The sequence below is a fragment of the Sinohyriopsis cumingii genome, chromosome 2, assembly GCF_028554795.1.
Source record: "Sinohyriopsis cumingii isolate HCF-2022 chromosome 2, ASM2855479v2, whole genome shotgun sequence".
NCBI lineage: Eukaryota > Metazoa > Mollusca > Bivalvia > Unionida > Unionidae > Sinohyriopsis > Sinohyriopsis cumingii.
Window position 1 is genome coordinate 40,342,219 of NC_142962.1, and position 24,325 is coordinate 40,366,543.

At 35.3% G+C, this 24,325-nt stretch overlaps 1 protein-coding gene across 1 annotated transcript in view; it reads left to right on the plus strand.

Moving 5' to 3' along the window:
• Positions 1 to 13,844: 13,844 nt before the first annotated feature.
• The window catches only part of LOC149804700 (uncharacterized), a 190,878-nt gene continuing 180,397 nt past the window's right edge, over positions 13,845 to 24,325 (plus strand). Inside the window, exon 1 of the mRNA XM_089943218.1 lies at positions 13,845 to 14,087. Coding sequence (XP_089799344.1) covers positions 13,997 to 14,087 — 91 coding nt within the window. The 5' untranslated portion in view covers positions 13,845 to 13,996. The remainder of the gene's footprint in view (positions 14,088 to 24,325) is intronic.

Below are 24,325 nucleotides of genomic sequence, written 5' to 3' on the forward strand. Positions count from 1 at the left end.
GACTACAAAAAGTTCAAGATGAACTTGACAAAGTAGCTGAAATATGGAAAAATAAGTTTCTTAAAAATCTCAACCTCCGAGACACATTTGCTAAACGTCGAATATTTCGTGTACTCGGTATGGACTACCCGGACAAAAAGACGTTGGAAATGGTAACTTACCGTGTTGATGCTAACCTGCTTACAACAGCATATCTAGTTCTAATATACTCTGTCGCCGGTGATAAAAAAAAGAGTATAACGTATATCAAATTAATGCTGCACTAAACGCAATATCAGAAACTGAGCATAAAATTCAGTCATATGATGATATTTTATCAGGAGCTTGACGATACTACAACTGTAGAACCTAGTGTTCATGAAGATTATGAAATATATATTAGTTCTTAGAAAAGTGCGTTAAAAACTATTTAAAAAAAGAAGCTGGAAAGCTGCTCACAGAGTTTAAAAAAAAAGAAATATAAAAGAGTTGATTGCTGGATACCTAAACCTACCCTTCAATTGCATAAATTTGGAAGAAGCAAATATTATAGGTCTTTTGAGTTTTGTAACAGCATCTGCATTTTTCAGGCAATATCTAGTACTTAACCTTTTAAATTTGGATAGCTATGTTATGTTGTTAGTTATAGCAGATATAATGATATCTCATCTGAAATGAATGATAAGTACATATATTTTCTTGCTGATCCTGTTAATAGTAAATTTAGTGCTCTGGTTGATAACGCTGCTGCTGCTGAGAATACCTTTACTACATCAGGTGAAATAATTACTGAAACAGTTTCATAATGATAAAAATTAAATTACTGACGTCAATCATATTTCATCAGGTCTCCCCGACAACGACAGGGATGAGCTGATCAAATAAATACTACAAATCCTATCATAAGAAACTTTACTGCGTCAGACGTGCCAGAACATATTACAGCAATATAATATGCATGCTAAACTACATTCCAATGTTACTTACAACAAGTGGAATAGCATCAACATGACGAAAAGCAAATCCAAAACTGCTGATTATATCAGGAACAGGTATTGTATTTTCAGCAATAAACAAAAAGGTCTGGCCAAAATACGAGAATAAAAATATTTCGTGTAAAATAACAATAGCACCTTATAATAAAATTTTTAATGAACTTCGAGCTCTCAGAGGTGAGAAGTTTATTATGTTAGATCTGATACAGGAATTGCGAGTCAAAGACAGTTTGCTTGTTGATACGATATCGAACAGAGTTTTGAAATACGAGAAACGATATTTAGTAAATTTTATGTGGAAAAAATATAATAAAAACCGCAGTAGTCTTGTATAAGAGGTGTTTCTGAGCCCAACCCCTATTTTATTTGATGACGATGATAAGTTCCTTGATAGGTCCTCGAGTTGGTAATCGACTAAGAAATCGATTTTGTTACCTCCACAAAATTGTTTTCAAATATGTTTAGACTAACCGGGGGGTAAATATCATGCTGTCGTCCAAATTCAGAATAGGGGTTTGGCTCAGAAACCCCGTCTAAAAGACTACTCAGAGGAACGCTGGACATTGATGGCTCAACACACCTGAGATGACACGGATGGACCCAATTTAACCAGAGAGTAACAGGATTAGGGAACACGTTAGTTAATTTAACCAGAGAGTAACACTATTAGGTACAAGGTTAAGACCACTATAATGGATATAATGATATTGTTTTATGTAATAAATGCATTTCTGGACTTGTGTTGGAATATCGAAAACTTTATTTAAAAAAATATACATTTAGCTTTTCATTTGTTTCTTATTGTATGAATTTTCAACATAATGTTGTTTTTGCCAAAAATAGATATGTCGAAAGAATATTTTCACAAGTTTTTTTGATATAGTTAAACTATCCTTGTGAATAGAGTATAAAGCTTGGTCGGAATTTAGAAGCTGTAACTGCATTTTTCAAGACACATTTAGTAAAGGGAGGTATAGAGTTAATAATACGCAGTGATTTGCAAGACTGTAATGCATCGCTCATTTCTCTCATTTTACCAAATGCATTTCCAACAAGGGACTTCTATATTTGTTATATCTCACCCTAGAGTTTATGACGATCCTATAGAAATGGAATTATTTTTTTTTATTTGTTGAGAAGTTAGAATAAAACAGACATTTTTTTTTCAAGACGCTGGTTTTATGCTCGTTGGAGATTTTAATGATCGCATAAAGGATGTTCTTGTCTGTTTTCCTGAATATACTTCGGAAAATATTTTAAACGTATCATGTATGATTGCGATATCTTTGCTCTGTCACGTAATACTGTAAATCACGCAACAGTTTTGTCTTTGCTTTTGTACAAAAGAGCAACATTTTTAATATACATGTACTTAATGGTGGGCTTTTCAACTTTAAGGATCGAAATGGTACATGCATTACACCAAGGCAGCAGTAGTGTGCATTATGTTGTAGTCTTTACAGAGTTGTGTCCCATGAAATTAAACTTTGGCATTGATGACATGGACGAAAACTCCTATTTTCATATCTATTGTAGCAAAATTGTATTTATAAATTAAACGATTGTAGTAAAATAGATCCGGATACAAGAGTTTATGTATCAAATGAACGTGTCAGTGATTATAATGCTGGCGATGACGACGAAGACGATGACGACGATGATGATCGGAAATTTTTTCGATTTACACAATTTGGTAATCTTTTCTCAAGCTTTTTTGAGCAGACATTTAATAAACACGCACAAGACTTAATCCATTTGAACAGACAAATACCGAATATACTCAAGGCTTTACCAGTTTGACCAGACATTCACTGAGCATGCTCAAGATTTAACCAACTTGAGCAAATATGTACTTAACATGTTCAAGACTTAACCAATTTACTACATTTAACTATGAACGATTATATCAAAATTCTGCCCTTATAGAAGGGAATTTGTGTTGAAATGCGTTTCACTGCAGAAGTTACAAACCCCATATAGGATATAGACTGTGATCAAAATTCGCAGGAAGAATTTCAGCTTTTAAGAAAATACAGATTTACCAACCAGACTATTCGTCAAAGACGAATGCGTTTACAGAAGAAGCTCATTTGAAGGGTCTGGTCAGTTTAAAACGTCACGATATGAAGAGTCAATGACAGATCAACTTGTATAACCTAGAAATGATCTTAGAACATTCAAGTATTGAAGGGAAAAGGCTAGAACATATTCAGCGCAAGAAAACGACCGGTCCGACTATTATAAACTCTAATCGGGCTGAAAATAGATAAGACCATTTAGGTATTGCGAGTTATGGCAATTTTTGTAATTGAATAAACTAATTGTCAATCAAGAAACTGATAAAGTTCACTCTGAAAAATGAATCAAGATCCCAACAAGATTCATATCATTTCTTACCAATGATTATTACCAAAAGTCGTTTCATTTTTTCTTGTGCGTTTCATTAAAAATATCAAAAACTGGTGAATTTCCAAAGCATTAGTCAACACGTATAATATGTCTGATATTGAAGAATGGTAACATGAAGGACCCAAACAATTATAGGGTAATTTCCATTTTAGAAACATTCTGTAAAACATTGTATCTTTTAATAAACTGTTATAAAGTTGGGCAGAAAGCTATAAGTTATTAGATGAGTCCCTAGGTTAGCTTTATAAAGCACTCTAGTACGTGTGATAATACATTCAATTTGCATGCACTTGTTCATAAGCTTGTAGAAATGTGATTCTGGCGCTAAATTTACTATTTATTTGTCGATTTGTTTTAAAGCTTTATATCATTTACGACATAATAAGCAATGCATTTTGTTGTTGTTGAGAACGGTATTGATGAATATATTTTACAAGTTTTAAAGAATATATATTCTTGTTTGAAATGTTATGTGCGAACACAGAATGGACTAGGCAGGTATTTTAATTGCAGTGTGGGAACAAGATATGGTTGTTCGAAAATGACGCTATAATATGCCTGAGATCACAAACAAATAAGGAATTTGGTAGAAAGATTAATAATGAATGGTCTTATATCTTAACTGGATCTTAAAGAATTCAAAATATTGATTATGTTGAAAGATTTGAACGAAATGAACAAGTTAAATGAAATTATTTTTGAGGAGTGGAAGTATAAAGAAAGCATGTCAGACAAAATGATATTGAAAAACAAGAGGTGCTGAGAAGTGAGTAAATGAGAAAATTTGTATCAAAAAGTGAAATTGCAAATTGTACTTCAACAGAAGATTGAACTGATAAAATTTTAAGCTTCTCCCATATTATGCATGCACTTTGTATTCAGCAAGTATTAAATTGGTTTATCCGGTGATTAACAACGTGCGGTTGAATATTAAGAATGAAAATTCGATTGATACTATATTTGTGAACTTAATGACAGCGACGACCTCATTCAATTCCGCCTGATCTAAAATTATTCATAATTTTATGAATTTAAATTTCTTCTGGCGTAGGATCAATATATATTAGTCAAGGAAATAGTGCGTCGGTACTTCTTCGATTGCATGATATATCAACACGTAAAGCAACGGACCTATTTTCAGACTGTTGTGATTCGACACAAAGACATACTACTACACAGGAAATAGTACGTCGGTACTTCTTCGATTGCATGATATATCAACACGTAAAGCAAAGGATCTATTTTCAGACTTTTTTTGATACAACACAAAAACATACTACTACACGGTGCCTTGCAAAAAGAAATGCAGGAATAGGAGAAGAAGAATTTGCCATTAGTTTTAAAATATTTTAAATATAAAATGGCTACATACGATTTTTATCTTAGCACGATAAGCGAGATAGAAAAAATCCTCAGGGAAAAATAGAAAAACAAAGGATGATACATTTAAACTATCAGTCTGCGGCTAATATTGATGAATGGTAGCAGTTCTTTCGATTGTAACCATAGGCACTGGTGCTGCAAGGATAGTGTTAGGCGGAAAGGTGGTAGACCTTGCATCATATGTTACTCTTGAGGCTGTTAATGTAGTTGTTAGTCTTAATAATAGTAGAAGATTATTGGTTAAAATTGCTGTTGAGATGCAAGAATTTTAAAATCTAAACATAACATAATGAAATTCACACCTATACTGAGAAAAAAATTAACTCCGTAAGTAATAAGGAATCGCAAATATTCGATGATGAGGAAACAGAAGTCGACGAGTTTTAGCGGAGTTAAGGATGAATACAACAGATTCATAATTCATAAAAGGCAACTTCAGAACCGCTCAAATCAGATCCATCGCGCTTACGCAAGAAGTTTCAACACTGTCAGTTATGATGACGAAGTCGACAAACCCAGAACCAGAGATTGGAAATAGTCACAACCAATAAGACCTACACCGAAACAACCCGAGGTGCTGACACAGTGGATGTTTACTTAGCGGCTCGCATAGACCAGCGCCAGTTTTACGTAGCATCTGTACGCTCAGAGTCGTCGACACGTAACACGCTAGAGGCGCAACGCTGGTGACCATCGGCTCTGCTAAAAACATGTGTGACCGCGCTACTCATACAGTAATATACACGTACGGACGATAATGGATACATTGTTAAAAATGGCTCGTACGCGATGTACTACACGTTCCATATTTGGTTTAAAATGTATGCCCTGGACAAATGTTTTCGTTCATACTCTTCTTTTCGCATTGACTATATTGTTCGAATATAGGTGACGTTCATTTCTTAAATGCGTCTAGAGGAGACTGTGACGGGAAAGCACCATTGGCAGTATCCTTTATTTAAATAGAGGGATATAACTGGAACCACTCCATCCTACAGTCATTTGTGTCGTCGGTCTTATTCATGAATTCATGGATTAATGCCATGGAACTCGTTTAGCACAGCCCTGTTTCAGTATTCAGACTTATCCATTGAGTAGTACAATCGACGAATTCCTACTGGGATTTTGGATTTGGTTCTTGAATTTTCTAAGATGCTGATTCGTTTTGCAAGAAACGGTTACGCCATCTTATGAAATGGAATGAGGAGTTTTAGAGGTTTCGCTCATTTCGCCTTGCTTTTTGCTTTAGTGTAACTAATGCAACCTCAGTAACTGTGAGTATCTGAGTCGACTATGGAGGTCTAACGTACACGCCAGATAATGACTCGTATTCTGCTCATACAACGGAAGTTCCGCTGATATAGTTAAAATACATGAATATGCAGTGTAGCGCGGAGCGTTGCAGAGCTCTACGTTGGGACTCCTGGCTATTGCGTGCACAGCAATTTGGATTACCGGTAGGTTGTTGTACAGATGCCTGCTTGGCCTCAAGGAAGTTGTGGACGTTTGGTCAAATGATAGGCTTAACGAAGGGCGCAATGATGGTGTGGACGCCTGGCGGCACGATGGGCTCAGCGAGGGTGTATAGTAGTAAATGAAATGAGGATTTTAACTGAGGCGAGGGTGGGGGTGAAAAGAAGACCAAAGCGTAGCGACAAGTTGTGAATCGGACCCAGCACCACCACCACCACCACCTTATACACTACTAGGGAGATCTTGGACAAATTATTATATTCCACCAAAAAAAAAGGTCACGTGGAAGCCACATCTTCGAAATGGTTCTCGAATGAATATTAACCCATGTTTAATGTGTACCAAGGGGTAAGCTCGACAAAGGATATGGTCTGGACAGCATGTTCTCAAAACTCTTTCGTACTGCACCCATCTTGAAAAATATGGTTTCTCAAGGATTCATACTTGAAAAAATGCTGCCATAAAGCTATGAAAAGAATTCATCCAAAACGTACTCATCAACAGAGTTCCAAAACTCGTTACTGAATGACTAACAAAATGCTTTGATGGAGAAATATTCTTTAGGTCCCAAGAAGCACTAAACAAATCCAATTCACACAAGAGCAAGGACTAGAAAGAAAGAGGCATAGAAAATTATCAAGACTTCACAGATTTGGTAAGACGAAGCATAAAGAAAGAGGACCCGTTATAGACTTGAACATTTTTCATTACTTATAAATGACACACCAAGATACTTGCGAATGCTCCAAGACAGAACTAGATCTATTTGTCATGCTCCCTGCATTGATGGCGATGCATGAATCACAGGGGGTAGATTTCTTTCCTGTGTCGACTCTGACATCAGCTTTTATCTAGTTTGAAATCAAAGGAAGGACCGAGTCGTAATAATGGTTCCTTATAACTGAAAGCAAAAGTCATCTGAACCGACAACACCAATCCAGCTGCCGATGCCAGAGTGACTTTAGTCCACAGATTAATGTATCATTGTTCAGCGAAATGGAATTATACCTGAACAACAAACTGATCAACAGCAGCATTGGTACCTACCCATACTGAACGTACTTAGAAAACATACTGACTTTTGTAGAAAAGAAACGAATAACAAGCTGTACGGCTTGTGTGGTAGGGAAATCTGACACGCTGAGCATCATGCAGTCCACAATGTAGCATTTAACGACCAACTCAAGAAAATCAAACAAGGGCGTAGTTTTTAAATAATGGATCGTTTATACGTTTACTTGTAGTTGCAAGACAAGTATCTACAGAACGGTATAGATGAACAATTGACACTGAATCAAAGTAGCATCGTTTTCTATCTGATGGCTCATGTTAACGAGTATCAAAGCCATATCGATGACTTTGCTTGCGTCGAGTTTAAGTCTTACCTAAAGTAGAAAATTACAACAATCAAACTCTACCCAGAAACAGAGCCAACCATCCCACGCGAAGATGGAAAGATTACACTTTTTTTCATTGCCTTTGTCTCCGACCCAACATCGAATATCGTGTCTTGTAGGGTCAGCGCCCTACACCTTTGTTCATTGGCATTGACAGTAATGCTACTTTCAACGGAACTTTAGATCAAACTCAATTCCAGTTCCAGGACTTGAAAAGGTTCCAAGATAGATGTTATCCTGAATTGCGAAATGTGTTTACCGGACCTGTTGAATCTAACTTTGCCCAGAAGAATTATTCAGCATCTTACCTGAGTCTGTTTAAAGAAATGTGGCCTGTGGGATTCAGCAGTTCCCGCTTCATTACGATGCGTCTGCAGGGGGATATTTTTTGTGAGGTTTGATTTCACTCTGGATCAGGACAGTTTCCACCTTATGCTGTCAGGACAACTTAGTGTGGAACAGTTTGTACTAACTCTCTAGAATACATTCAACGTACTACTGTATTCATCCCTTCATAATACCATTGAAATCAACACACTGAGGATAGCTATCCTTGGCTATTACAAACAGTAACACGAATCCATGTAAACAGATTATAATGGCCAAACACAGAATCTACAGCAGTCACAGAAACAACATCCAAAGGAAGGTGATTTTGGAGCTCCTAGTTTTAAAAAAAAGACAACAACACGATAAATGTTAAATGATCAGTCAGGAAGAAAAAATAGAAGTTTATCTGGAAGAAACACAGACTATTCTCCCAGAAGAAAAGAGCCTGAAAGAGTAGTATGAAAGTAGTTCTAAGGACGATTTGCCCTTGTCGAAAACCTAAATACTTTCAAGTCAGTGTCTTTAACAGTATTCCACTGGTTCGCCGTCTGCTTTCAGTCATCCCACAGTAAACCAGTGGGTAGCCGTCTACATTCAGTCATCACACAATAAACCACTGGGTAGCCGTCTATTTTCGGTTATACCATTGTAACCTTCTGGGTAGCCGTTTAATTTCAGTCATCCCATAGCAACCCAATGGATAGCCGTCTATTTTCGGTCATCCCACAGTAACCCAAAGGGTTATCATCTACTTTCGGTTACCTCACAGTAACCCGCTGGGTAACCGTCTATTTTCGGTCATCTAACAGTAACCCACTGAAGCCATCTACTTTCGGTCATCTAACAGTAATCCACTTGGTAGCCGTCTATGTTAGGTCATCGCACAGTAACCCTCTGGGTAGCCGTCTACTCTCAGTCATCCCACAGTAACCCACTGTGTAGTCGTCTACTTTCGGTCATCGAACAGTAACCCACTGGGTAGCCGTCTATTTTGGGTCATCCTACAGTAACCCACTGGGTAGCCGTCTACTTTCAGTCATCCCACAGTAATCCACTAGGTAGAAGTCTACTTTACCAAAAACATAAATTGCAAGGATCAGATTCCAATGTTTTTGGACAATATTGGGTGTAATTTCTTCATCAACAAAGTCTTAGATTCCCAATATAACATATACTGGCTTGTTTTGAATGTAGTTTCGTACAGAAATAATGAAAGAATTTAAATGTGGCTGATTAACCCTTATGATTATGTTTTTTTCTATAGCTCAGATACGAAGTGTCCATAGGTTTGACACTGTCCTTGATCACTGGAATTCAGATCTTGCTCCCCAACGGTGTCAACCTTAAAATACGTCTTTGTTTAACATTTTTTAATTTATACTTGCTTTTGATTTGAGAAGAAATTAGTGTACATGAGGAGAAGAGGCTGCCTTAATCATCCATCTTCATTTTCTCTTTGTTCTTGTTTCATTCAGCTGGATTTATTAAAATAAATGTTGAGTTTGAACAATTGTGTTGGATTGTTTGTGGCGTTTATAAAGCTCTATTAGATCATATTTTCTTTTCCTTTCACTCATTTTCGATCTTAATTTCTGGATGCTGATAAATCCTAGTCCATATTAAATTCTCTCTCTCTCTCTCTCTCTCTCTCTCTCTCTCTCATATTTCTGTTTGCGATACTTGCAGACGTTCTCCGGCAGTCTGATATGAAAAAGACGTCTTTCTGCATGGTACTTGCAACACACGCCATGGATGAAATATGTCACTGTATTCTGAAGGATTAATACTTCAATTCACCTGACTATACAAGGAATGACCGTACACTGACAAGTCGGAAATTGAGGGAGGCCACGTGTGTATTGGAGGGGTTTTTGTACAGGGTTAGATTGTAGGTTTAAATGTATTTTATTCCATAAATGTTTACTAATTGGGTCTGGCTACAAGTTCTCGCATCTTAGAATAAGTCCTTCCGCTATAGTCGATATGAAATTTACATGCATAGCTTTTTAAGGAAAAGAATTTTCCAGGGTTTCCTCACTGGATATTTTGGCTATTGAAAAAGTCTTACATGTGAAGTATTGTTAAAGAACTTTTAACTGCACTTATTTTGGGATTGATGGTTATAATTTGGGTTATAGAACAGACAGATTGGCTAACTTCAGATGTGGATCTATAAACACACACACACACACACACACACACACACACACACAAAGAAACGATAGCTCCAGTCTCATTTTCACTTCCAGGACTTCAAAGAAAAACTGGACCGCTCTGGTGGCCTAAATGGCTAGTTGCGCTCTGTCTGGTCCGGGTTGGGTGGTTCGGGAGTTCGAACCCGGTGCCAAGTCGTACATTTGATAGCCGAAATTAAATAGAAGCACAATCAGTTGTAAAATATTGCAAATGCGACAGAGTAAAACTGATAGATCAACTAAAAACTTGGAAAACGAATACCAGAGATGTAAAACGTCTGTAAAATCAAAATTGTGGGGAAAATAAAATTATTAGAGACAGAAATCGGCAATCAATTACATATGAAAGTGAGAAAAAAGTTTAAAGGGTTTACTGATTTACACAAGAAAAGCCATGTGTACGTTATAATTTGGGTTTGTATACCTAAATATACAGTTATATTTTTTGAGGATGATTCAAAATTGGGTAAAAAAGATTAATTGATTGGTACCACAGTTCACTTTAACACTTACTACCCAGATTTACCATACATACTTAAAGAAATATTAAACGCATTTAATGACAAACGGATTATTATGCTTAAACAGATGTTTCAAATTGTAAACACAATTTATTTTTTTTTCGTGATGAGAACTCTTTAGGACTTTACAGTGAGTACTCTATTAATATATCATGAGCCGAATAAGTGTATTGAGAAGCATAGATAGTGGCATCTGGTTGGCATTTGATTTCAACAGAACCAGTGAAATAAATTAATTATTACAAACGGTCAGAACTGACTGATTTCATTTAACGCCAGAATGAGATACTTGTGATACACACCAAAGAGGGGTAACTCTGACTGAATTATTTGCTTTTTAAAATCCTTTCCAGCCTGGCATGCTGAAGTTTTAGGTACTAATATCATCTTAAAATTACTTTTTTTTTCCTCGCAGTTTGAACTATCTTGGTTTTGTCATTTGTGATTTGCACAGGCCGTGCTCAGCAGGTATGTATTAGCATAGCCGTATGAGCAGTCTTTCCGTTAACTTTTGACCACTTAGCAATGCAACATTTTCTTTACTTAAATGACCAGAAAAGCTTCAGAATTAGAGTATGTTGCGAATGAAATAGCTGAAGGTGGAGAATGTATTGAAATCAAAGAATTTATATAATGACGTGGGTGGATGCACAAGTTCAAGCAGAAGTTGCTGACACTCTAAATCTCGCAAATAATTTTAGACAAACGACACCAGATATTGTTGGAACGAAACGGTGGTTTGCGCAAGCTCTTCCATGGTGAGCTCTAAGAAAGGATTTTTCAGGTTTTCTTGAGGAAAATACTTGGGGAATCCCACGTATTTTCATCAAGAAACGTCCTGGAACTCGTAGACCGTCTTTGGGTTTTATAATTTCTATAGATCCACAGAAAAGCTTCCAGTTTTCTTTTCTCCACCTCTGCTAGCATGTTATGTCCATTGATTGGTATTTTCACAGAGCCATAACAAAAGCATTGGCAGAATATCGATGGCTGACAGGGAGAAAAGAGAAGGATACGAAGGCTAGTTTGTGTTAGGGAATGAATTTCTTTCGACAAAAGTCATCCACACCTTTTTGCGATTATCAATAAATAATTGTCAAACTTGATGACAACGATGGTGTGCAACATGCCAACATCAGATCGGCAATATTTCAATATTTTTTCTTGAAAATAAAAAGGGTCTGAAAAGTGAAGTTGGTATCAGGGATGGAATGGTTCTCGTTATTCTGTGTGCATATCTTCGGGGTCGTAATAGCGAACGTCAGGCAAATGTGGAAGCACAACGCGTTCATTAGCTTTGGCATTGAAAAGTGTGAAAATAAACTCTCTTCAATCTCAACAATTCCTAGGCATTCTATCACACACCTAGCTCAGAAGTTAAGCCGATTTTCTAACATTGAAATAAACTTTTGAATGTCTTTTACTATCATTTATTCCTTATTTTTTTATCTAATTAAAATGTATGGTGCTAGTTGTTATCTCACATGTTTTTAAAAATTAATAATCTTGAAAATATGTATACCAATGTGTGTGTGTGTGTGTGTGTGTGTGTGTGTGTGTAAAATCCCTTCCTGTGATAAAGGTCACGATAGACATGAATTGTGCAATGTCCTTGGTGAAATTATTTTTTTTGATGCAGCGGTTTTTATTTTTAAAAGCAAAAATGTTAATTTCAATTTATATAAGAGATGAGAAAGTTATGATTATGATTTCATGTTCATGTATATCCTAATTGCTTTTGATCGGTATTCTCAAATTATATATGTCAACAGTCGATTCGTTTTCTGGCTCAACGTTTGAGCAGATACTTTCATGTGCGCCAAGTCTCTATTTATTGAATAATTTTTACATCATAACATTTTTTTTTATATGATATGAATATTTGATATATAGCACGTTCTTATATCAAACAGAATTCATATCGTTAACAGTAGTCTTAACGGAGTAATTTGATTAATTTCAGAGAGGATTGAATGTGCTCATAAACTGGATTAAGGAATTGCTTTGGAATTATCGTGAATTCATTTAAAGACACTGGATTCTATCATTATGATAAATCAAGACTGTTAGTATATCAAACTATTCCAGAGTGTTCGCACTTTCCTGTTACTTAGTTTATGACTATATATATATATATATATATATATATATATATATATATATATATATATATATATATATATATATATATATATATATATATATATATATATGTGTGTGTGTGTAAGTATGTATGTATGTATATGTATGTATGTGTGTGTGTATATATATATATATATATATATATATATATATATATATATATATATATATATATATATATATATATATATATATGAACTCTTTATCCAACAAATTCAATCAAGTTTTGTTTTATATCATGTTTCTATCGATTTTCTTATATAAATTTTCTACTGTTAATATCTGTTTATTTTGTGATGTAAAACTACTAAATGAATGGTTAAACGGCGGCCTATGCTCTTCATTTTTGACAAGCAAGGTTAAGATTAATATTATTGGCAAATAATTTAAACAAAGCCATTTCTTCGTATAATGCTTGCAAATAGCAGGAAAGAACTTTTTCATCAATTGCTTAACGAATAGGTCATTTCTTATATTATTTGTTAGCATTCGATGCCGAAGAAAGTTAGTTTAAAGTAATGTCTTTTTAGGTGGATGGGGTGGGGGGATTGTTTTAAAGATGTAATTAAGCAAGTTAGATTAAATGACCGCGCCTTGCGCTATACGAAGACTTAACAGTACTACAAATTTTGGTCTGTTATCCATAGTACAAACAAATCCAAGGGATAAAATGTTGAAATAACACTGTGACTTTATCTCGCATAAAGTAAACACGGAAAGCATTTTCGTGTCTTGTGCATATATCAATAACCCGATGGATTCTACCTTTTGCAAATAAGAAATAATAGACGATAGTCACCTGGCACAATGGGCAAATAAAAGACGTCAGAAGTAAGCTGGGATGTTTAAGATTATAAAACTTCAATAACATCTATTGAGCACACCTAAATACACCTGTAAATCTAATTTCGTGACTGGTATACGCTCGGTAATTTTTAATTTGAAATTTTAACGGTAGCGGGAACAAAAGCTAACAGTCGGGTTATAATACGTGCAAAACAGGTAACTTGAGTTGACTGGCCCATGATTATAGATCTAACATGGCGGTTCGCGTACCTAGCAACCCAGATCGATTTCAACTAGACGGATAAACTTGCGTGCCCCTTTTCATGGTTGAACTCTGCTTTGGAATATACTTTAATTAAGAAAGGGTCATATTTTCAACAGCCTGGATGAAGAAAGATGAGCCCTTGGCCCGCAGACCTACAGATTCCGAGTCTCCCTGGAACACGGCCCGACCCAGGACCAGACCTAATGTGAAGGGTAAGTATATCAGTAATTAATTAGAACCAAAAGATATCGATAACATCGATGTACATTTGAGATTAGGTTGTTGGAGATCAGTGACTATGGAGTTCTAACACAGTGGCTGATAGTACACCCACCCCACCCCCACTCAACCACCAACGCTACCATCAAATCTTAATTTGATAAATGAGGAAATGGGTTGATCATGCACGTGATGGAGAGACGTTTACAGCACTATTAAAAATAGGATTACGAAATGAGAGGTATTTTTGCCCGGGGGAATAATTTTAGGTAGGGGTGGAAAGGAAGGGCATAGAAGAGAAAGAAAATTACATAATCGGTATACAGGCGCTACCACTGGTACCATCCTTAGGGTTAACATGAACTAATTGAGAAGATAAAAGAAAAGAACGATCAAAAGTGTTAGGAAAAAAATCACATTGGTTTAAATTAATCGGAATAAGGAAATATAAAACCATACAGCTCTCTACAGCCACGCTCTATGCTGTAAGGAAGCGTATTAAACCACGTACGGGACAAAGAGAACTGAATCTACCAAACAAACAAATAAACAAAATAACTAAATCAACAATCATTTTATATAATGTCAATATAGGGGCGTACCTACCATATATGCAAAGCATAGGGTCCCACGAGCCTATCCAAATAAAAAAATGTTTATACCGTAATTAATAATACATAGTTACGAGTACAACAGTATGGTGTTGGCATTTTTATATTAATAAAAATAGAGGCAGGGGCCCATTGGTAAGCTTTACATATGGGCCAAAATATCATAGCTACGCCATAGCATCAAGGCTAAATTTAAATGAGATGTTTTTAGATTCGTATGGTTGATTTGGAAAATTTGTTCCCACCTATCCCTTATTACTTTTTTAAAGGTTTTCCTCGTTAAAATAAAAACGTTCACTCGTCATGCACAATGGAATATTGGCGGAGAATTTATATTATAATTTCGAAATTGCTGGGCAGTTTCGTAAAAATATAAGATTTGTTTAAGAGGTGGAATTCAGCACGCAATCTATAGTGAAAATATGATCGCCATAATCCGACTCGGGTCTGATCCCGTTGTCTTTCTTTAAAGAGGCGGTATTATGACGATTATGTGCATTCGTTCAGTTGTTAAAGATATAGACAACATGTCTTTGCTGATTATTTTCGTAGAAAGTATTTTAACTTATAAAAAAAGTCGTGGTGTTGACTTTGATTGAAGCAAATATTTTGACATTTTATTATAATCATGGTATATAAATTTGTGAGAGAGAGAGAGAGAGAGAGAGAGAGAAAGAGAAAGAGACAGAGACAGACAGAAAACTTAACTTTGTTTATATAGCAGCGGAACAAATAAAACTTACTTGCAATAGTTGCGCTAATTATCAAATAGAAGAAAGGTTGATACAATGAACTGGAAATTTCTAAAATATTTTGTATAACGGGTTTTCAGAACTGTTTTGTAACTAGTTAACATTCTAATTCGGATAATTCACGTGTCAAAACAATATATCATGGGAAAATTCTAATGCCATAACTATTTATTATGTGACAATTCTCATGGCATAACTAGTTATGTGACAATGCTCATATCATAACAATTTATCGTATGAAAATTCTCATGTCATAACTATTTATCCTGTGACAATTCTCATGTCATAACTATTTATCCTGTGACAGTTCTCACGGCATAACTAGTTATGTGACAATGCTCATATCATAACAATTTATCGTATGAAAATTCTCATGTCATAACTATTTATCCTGTGACAATTCTCATGTCATAACTATTTATCCTGTGACAATTCTCACGGCATAACTAGTTATGTGACAATGCTCATATCATAACAATTTATCGTATGAAAATTCTCATGTCATAACTATTTATCCTGTGATAATAATCTTGTCATAACTATTTATCCTAAGACGGTGAGGTTTTTGTTGCATATTACTCACAAGAATGTTCACAAGGCAAATGAAGGCTGGGAGCGGTGATATCCCGTCAACATCCTCTAGTGGACTTAACGTATCCCACACATCTCACGATAAAGGTTTTGCAAAAGATTTCAACACTTACTTTACCACATTATATCCGAGTGCCAATAGAGGAAATATATTCTGCACTACATTTGTAATCAAACGAATGGAATCGCAAAACATGTGCTGAAATAAGTTACGTTCAGTTATGCATGTTACATCAACGTCATATTTATCCAGCATTGCACTAAGCCTAAGGCAGGAGACATAATTCATCTAACATCGTGGGAAGTATATTAAGATTGATATTTATTTGAGATACAGTCATCTTAATGATTAGGCTTTGTGCAAGCAAGACAAAGATTACAGGATAAATGATGGAAGACCAAGAGATGGTGAATATAAATATTACAGAGAATGTAAAGCTAAGAAGATAGATTTTAGAAACCTGCAAAAACTAGCTACGAAAAATGTTATGGCACGTGTAAGAAGAAATTGAACAAGCACACCAATGTGATATAAGGCATTTCTGGAAAATCATCAGTGTTAAAGGATGTAAATTATAAACATTCGTGTCATGCTAGATATTGTGAAAGCATTCTCACGTCAAACTATAGCCATCATTTGGAAGAAAACTTTCATGCATTTATAGAGTGGGAAATAAGTCAAGCTTTGTAAGATGGCGCAAGCCATATTGAAGCCTTACTGGTTAGTATCAGTATAAGCTGATTCAAATAAGTCATTAACAGTCTAAAGAAATCCAAAGCATGATAATAATAAAAAACAATGAAAATTTGATCGATGGGAGAGACTACCTCATAGTGCGTATGATAACTTTATTTAGGCAGATGATTGGTCAATCTTACATACCTGTAGATTGCAAAATAGGGTAAATAATACCATTATACAAAGGAAACAGAAAGTCATAGAACTCCCTAAAAATGATAGGCGTGTTACATTACAGGCTGTTATCTCCAATCTTTTGAGAACCGATCATGGAAGTTTGGTCACGTGGCTCGAATATGTAGAAAGACCTCATAGTTTTCCTGCATACATTCTCAGCATGAGGTCTGGTTACATATTTTTCCTGCATACATTCTCTGCATGAGGTCTGTCTCTGCATGAGGTCTGGTTACATATGTTTCCTGCATACATTCTCTGCATGAGGTCTGACTGCATATTTTTCCTGCATACATTCTCTGCATGAGGTCTGGCTGCATATTTTTCCTGCATACATTCTCTGCATGAGGTCTGGTTACATATTTTTCCTGCATACATTCTCCGCATGAGGTCTGGCTACATAGTTTGCCTGCATACATTCTCTGCATGAGGTCAGGCTACATATTTTGCCTGCATACATTCTCCGCATGAGGTCAGGCTACATATTTTGCCTGCATACATTCTCCGCATGAAGTCTGGCTACATATTTTGCCTGCATACATTCTCCGCATGAAGTCTGGCTACATATTTTGCCTGCATACATTCTCTGCATGAGGTCTGGCTACATAGTTTGTCTGCACCTTGCATTATCTCTCAATACTAGTTTTGTTTGTGTTTATTAATTTAATTGTTTTGTTTCAAATCTTATGAAAGTTGTATGATTTATTACACTTAATTATTATACAGGTAATCTTCAACGGAAGGAAATTCAGATGATGTTTGATTAAAAGCATGCACACATCCACAGAGAGAGACAGAGAGAGAGAGAGAGAGAGAGAGAGAGAGATGCCAATAAATACCTGTGAAAAATTCTGATATAAGCTAGTTATCAAATTGTCAGTTCTCCATCTGCCGTCACAGCTGATCCAAAGCCGTTCTTAGGGGTACGTACTTGTTGCGTGATAGATGGGTTAAAATTTAAAATGTATTTTCTAGTTTTCTACTTTGAACACACAGAGGGCATAATGAAAATATAAAATAAAATACAGTGACGTCGCGTTATTTGTTGATAAACAATTTTAAATAAAGAGAACAAAACTAATAACCGTGTGATTCACCTTTTTTTCCTGAATATATGCATAGTTGCTATCCTATCAGTAAAACAGCATCGGCTGATAAATTTACAGTGGTTAAAATAGTCTTTTCTGATAACAGTACAAAACAGTTCTTTCTGAATTGGAAATACTGAAGTAAAATTTCAAAGGCAACAAATAAACCGCTAAGTGAAGACTGTTGGCAATAATCTTTTGCAAACATTTTGTATGAATCTTTATGAAACGTCGCATATGTCAGTAACGTAACGTCATTTATTTGAAATCATGTCGATTCTACGTTATGTTGAACCGGACAAGCTAAATGTTCAAAGATTTTATGACAAAACTGTTAATGGCAAGAAATTTATAATTATTTTTTAATTTATTGGTGGTTAATTCTGAATAAATACAAATCCACTATAAGAAAGTCAACACAAAAATACCTTGTATAGGCATAAAGATGGAAATTATTGTTGGTTTCCGAGTTTTGTATTGAGATAGGGTTTTGTGTCTGCATATAGTACACTCAACATGAGCCTATCCCAGAGAGTTATAATCGAAAACTATAGTTCCGGTTTTGAAATGAATTGTACAAAATTTCAATTTTATTATTTTCCAATTTAAGATATTGTACATAAAACCTGCGAAATGAAGGTTGTACATAAAGAACTTTACTAACATGGTAGGGTAGCTTCAAACTGCAGGGTTGTCCGAGTTGAGAGGGAGACCAAAAACGAATTTATCCACCACGGTTTTTTTTTTTTTGTCTCTTTCATTTCTTAATCTAAATGCTGATTTTATTCAGGTGTCATTCTTGTTACAGAAATTTTCCTGCCGGTAAAACATGGGTATTGGACTATTTACAATCAGCTATAACCGCCTTTTGTCGAGTAATAAATGTAGATTTTTTGTTTGTTTCTAAATCTGTAGACAGTTTACCGCTATATTTCACCATGAATTGTCTGTCACTTGCATATTTTATCACCTTCATATAAGTTTACTGCTTAAACATGTGAAATATGTATTATACTTGTGGGGTCTTCTGGGGTCATACGATAGTTAACATTAGCCCATTGTTTTATATCGTATGCTCTGGGATTTAAGGAAAATCCTATATTAAAATTGTCCATAGGTTTATATTGTAGGCCTGTATAGGGACAAAGGTGATTTAACTTGGATGGACTTCACTGGGGACAAAGTGAAATTAATATTATAATTTATCTTGTCCACAAACTATCCTTGAAATTGATGGACAGATGGGCCTGTCTGGAGACAAGCAGGACGTCCAATGTTAAAATTGCCCATGTGTTTAACATTAGGATGGTATTATGAGGACAAACGGGAACGGTAATGTTAAAATGTTAAGCTAGTATTCAACACACCACATATACTATCCACCACCTGCTTTTTAAATACAAAAATACACACGCAAACTCTAACGAAACTAGGATTGTCTGTACACACATTATACTTACAAACACACAACGATAGTAACATAAAATGGAGGTAGAATGTTAAAAAGTGGGGTTTAAATAGACACGCACTCTCACACAAACAAACTATATCATCACACTAGGGTATTGATGTTTATAGACTCTGTATCCTCAGACACATTAAAACATACAACGATATCATACACAAGGGTAGGGGTGTTTATTGACACACTTTATCCTCACACACAGTGCTGTGGTTCTTCTATATTAAACAAAAACTAAACTCATCTCCATATGGTCTTCGTGTTCGTTCTTTTCCTTTCAAATAGTCTAGGATTACTTCTCTCAAGCTGTTGATTTCCAGAGTATTATCAAATTCTTAATAGAAGACGAAGTTCACTGCGTTTGCAAGAGCTACTGTAAATTGTACTTCCACTCCGAGTTTGGTCGATTTTATAGGGTGGAAATGTCCTTAGCTGCTACCATGGTCTGGAGTGAAATCAGCTCTCCACAAAGCATATCCTCCTGCATAATCGTCATACGAAATGGCGTGGCCGTAGTTGGTTCAAAAAGACAGATAAAAAGAGAGACAAAGGTTATGATACTTGTTATCTTTGTCAAAGAAAAGGACATTGGTCTTTAGAGTATCCCAAGAAAAAAGGAACAAGTTGGATGATAAGGACGAAGAGGAACATTCGAAAACAGAAATAGAGGACGAAGAGGAACATTCGGAAACAGAAATAGAGGAAGAACTCATACCTGTCAAGAAATTCAAGAAAGCTTGGCAACTACATGACGTTGAAGAGGAAGAACCCATGCCAGTAAAGCAATTTACAAAACCAGACAGCCAGTGAATGAACTGAAGAGAAATAAAATGGACTTTTGTGATTTGCTATGAAATGTTATTGTGATTCTTATTTTTAATTAAAAATAGAATATTCGAAAGAAAAACAAAATGTATGTGTATCTTTGTCTTGACTTTTCCCATTAGTATGGATACGATACTCAGATACACGCACACACGCACACCTTGTATCATGTAGCTAATTAAGTTTTATTTGATTGAGCGGTTTCTCTAGTCTAATAATATAAGTGGCCATGAAAAGGACAGCCGGCGTTTCTTTTTTCTTGGAATAACACAAAACAATCATTTTTCAGGGCTAGCCAGATCGTTAGAAATGAGAGATACTACACGTCAGTTTATGTTTTATATTTGTAAGTTTCGCATATCTATGCTTACAACTGAAACGTAAAGCCCCATACCCGTCCTCTTTTTTGTGATTGTGTGTTTGTGTGTGAGGGTGGAGTAATACATCTATAATAGCTCCTCCCTTTGTCTCTGATATTATAGTATATTTTGTATGTGCATGAGGATAAATTATGTTTGTGTGAGACTGTGTACCTATTTCATTCCTCTTCTTTCACATCATACCTCCCTCTCTTCTTGGTTGATATTATTTGTGTGTTTTTTGTGTGTTAAAGCACTCCTACCCTTTTCATTAGAGTGTAGGGAGTGTTTGGAGAGGAATCAAAAAGCGAGCTGCTGGTATAAATAGTATCTTAACATTTTAACATTACTATTCCCTTTTTTCCTCAAAATACCTTCCCAACGTTAAACATATAGACAAGTTTAATACTGTATTTCCTGTTTTTCCCTGACAGGCCCATCTGCCCCTAAATTTCAAAGACAGTTTGTGGACAAGATAAATCCTAATCGACATTTCATTTTGTCCCCAGAGAGGCATACAATGCAACCTATGGACAAATTTAATATAGGATTTCCCTTTGTTTCCTGAGAGGCCCGTTCAAGTTAAATCCCGTTTGTCCCCAGAAAGGCCTATAATGTAAACCTAAGGATAGTTTTAATATATAAAGGTTAGACCCACGGGGTAAACCTATGGGTTATTGTTAATTCCCGTCTGAACTCGCAAGGCCCCACATTACTACTAGCGATTTAGTGTATAGCCATTCTGCGACACACACAATATGAGCGAAGTTCTGTTTAGGCAATGTAACAACACCTTAAAGTAACGTTGCATTAACATTGCCAAAATGTTTTCATTTTCTGAAATGGTGTTATTCCAGGTCAACAAAGTGTTGTATAACTCCATCGATTAACATATAAATGTTTACCTTCATTAGATAGCAAAATTTAAAACACAAAATTTAAATATTTCTTGTTAGTTTTCGTTCTTTCTTAATAACCTCTCGAAACATCTATAACCTTTGGGCCCACGAACTTTACACGCCAATTATCACGCAGATTACGAACTCAACACACCAGTCACCATGCAGCTTACGAACTCAACACACCAATCACCATGCAGCTTACAAACAACGAAGAGTAATCTCAGTACTACCACAAAAAAAACATTTACAAAGAATTTTAAAGAAGTAATAAAAACATTTATACACGCACCAGACAGGAGCGGGAAACTATAATAATACTGAGTTATACTATTGAATGGTACCAACTTTGTTTTATTAATATAAATGATATTGACATTTATAGGGTATTTACACTCATTTACTTCAACACAGCCATTCGTCTTTTATGTAGAATTTGAAGAATTGTTGCTAGATCGTAAATATGCTAGAAAAAGTTCAACGCCCAGCTTATTGAGGATTAATAATGTGTATTTTATCTCCTTTCGCTTGAGCAACTAATGACACGATATTCTAAACAATTAACCCTGAAAGCTGTCTCTTCAGCCAGGTTTAAAAGCTACAGATAGCATGTTGTTCACACTAGTTGATATCTGTGACAGTGCGCGCGCCGGGCTTATTAATTATTATTATTATTTTTATTATGTGTTTAATGCGTGGCTCTAGGCTATTTTCTGACCGCTGGTCGACCTCATAACTGAAATCTGAAAACTCCCTGGTCATGTTTTGAGTAAGTTTGGTTTATTTGGGTTCATCTGAGTTTTAAAAATGGTACTAGCTAGTATGTTTGTCCCGATTAAAATGAAATTTGTGACCATTTTTTTCAGTATTAAGAGTATAAGGGTTTCAGTTTACTGAGTACTTTGTATTTAAAAGGAAGTAAACTTCTAGAACCAGACGAATAATTCGTTTACAAGAAAATTTCTAATCAATGCGGATTCGGTCTTGCAGAAATCAGTAATATAGCAAACATTTTCAATGTCCTTGGAGTACTTTCGCATGATCACCATTGATACTCATCAGATAGGTCATGCCTATGTAATCAGTATCCATGGCGATGACGTGAAAGCGCGATAAATAATACGTGTGATGGATATATTACCAGGGCCGTATAGAGCGATCACTGGCCCTGGGGTAAGAAACACCCGGGCCTTTCCTTGATCTTGTTCAAACAAATGTTTCTTTTATAAAATTAAAAAGTGTTGTTCGGCCCGGGAGGTATATCTGCAGTTGCACCCCCCCCCCCCCTTGTCGGCCCTGCATATTACTGATTTCCTGCTGAAAGAACAAAATATCTGTTCATGGACTGGCACACGAACTTGTTAATTTTTCATATATTAGCTCGAAACGTTGGGATTACTCGTCTCATGCTCTTGCAAGCAGTAGTTTGCCTGACAGATACAACGTATACAGTTCATATGATGCATAGATTGGTGGTGGTGGTAACCAGTGCGTATTTTAAAAAGATCATCAATAGCAATCAAATAAAAAAGTATATATATATATATATATATATATATATATATATATATATATATATATATATATATATATATATATATATATATGTATATATATATTTGTGAAAAACATTGAACCACATTCTCAAAATGTGGTGTCTGAAGGTAATCCAAGTGATGGCCACCATGTTAAAGCAGGTGATCTACAGGAGTATGTACTTTGTCCACCGTTGATATATTATATATTTATTAATATACTATATACATTAATGATGTATTAAATGACATTTCAGCCTTGTATAAAATTCTTTGCAAATAAAGTCTTTTATTGCAAATACTCGAAGTAATATTCTTAATAAATTATGCCGATCGGAAGGAGAATTAATAAAATATAATATCATAATAATAACGTTGTTCTAATATTGAAAAGTATTTCCATACTATCCCATACTCTCTACATAGGAAATCACAGACATCTTAGTGGGCAAGAGGTTTTAATTTTATTTAAATGATTTATGTCAGATTTAATATTCTTTTTAAAAGTTTTGGAATCCATTATATTCCATTGTCATAGATAGTTTTGCTTTATCTCAATTATTTAATTAGAATTGTTTCCAGTTCTAGATCCTTTAGGTTCCTCGTTAATGCGATCATCGTCTTCATCTTCCCAAAATGTGATTGGCATGCTACTTCATTATATTGGTATCGAAATTGTCACACATTAACTACTTGTTCTCCCAATACTTGTTATGTCTGTTTCTTTTTAAATGTACTGCGCTAGGTGCAGCTGTAATTTCTAAGAGACTATTCCAAAGGGAAACTACTAGTAAGACATTCTTTTAGTGTCCCCGACTCCTGTGCAAGGTGCCCTTTCCTTCCACATTTTAATCTAAAGACCAACGTCCCTTTCAAGTTTTCCATCTCACATGTTGTATTGTTCAGTCATGTTTCCACGAATTGCTCTTTGAAAACAGTTTTAGTTTTGTTAACATATTTGCGTATGATAAGTTGAATAAACATAATAGTTTGGTTGCACACCTTTGTACTTTCCATTTGTTCTGTGCATTTCATTTTGAAAAGATGTCAGACAGCACTAGCGTCATCTAGATTGATTTTAACGATAGTTTTGTATAATGGTGCAAATGAAACAGTGTCCAAATGCTGAAAGGTTTTCCGGAGTAGAACAAAGAAATAATTGGGCTTATTCGCTTTTTCACAGATGCGACGATCAA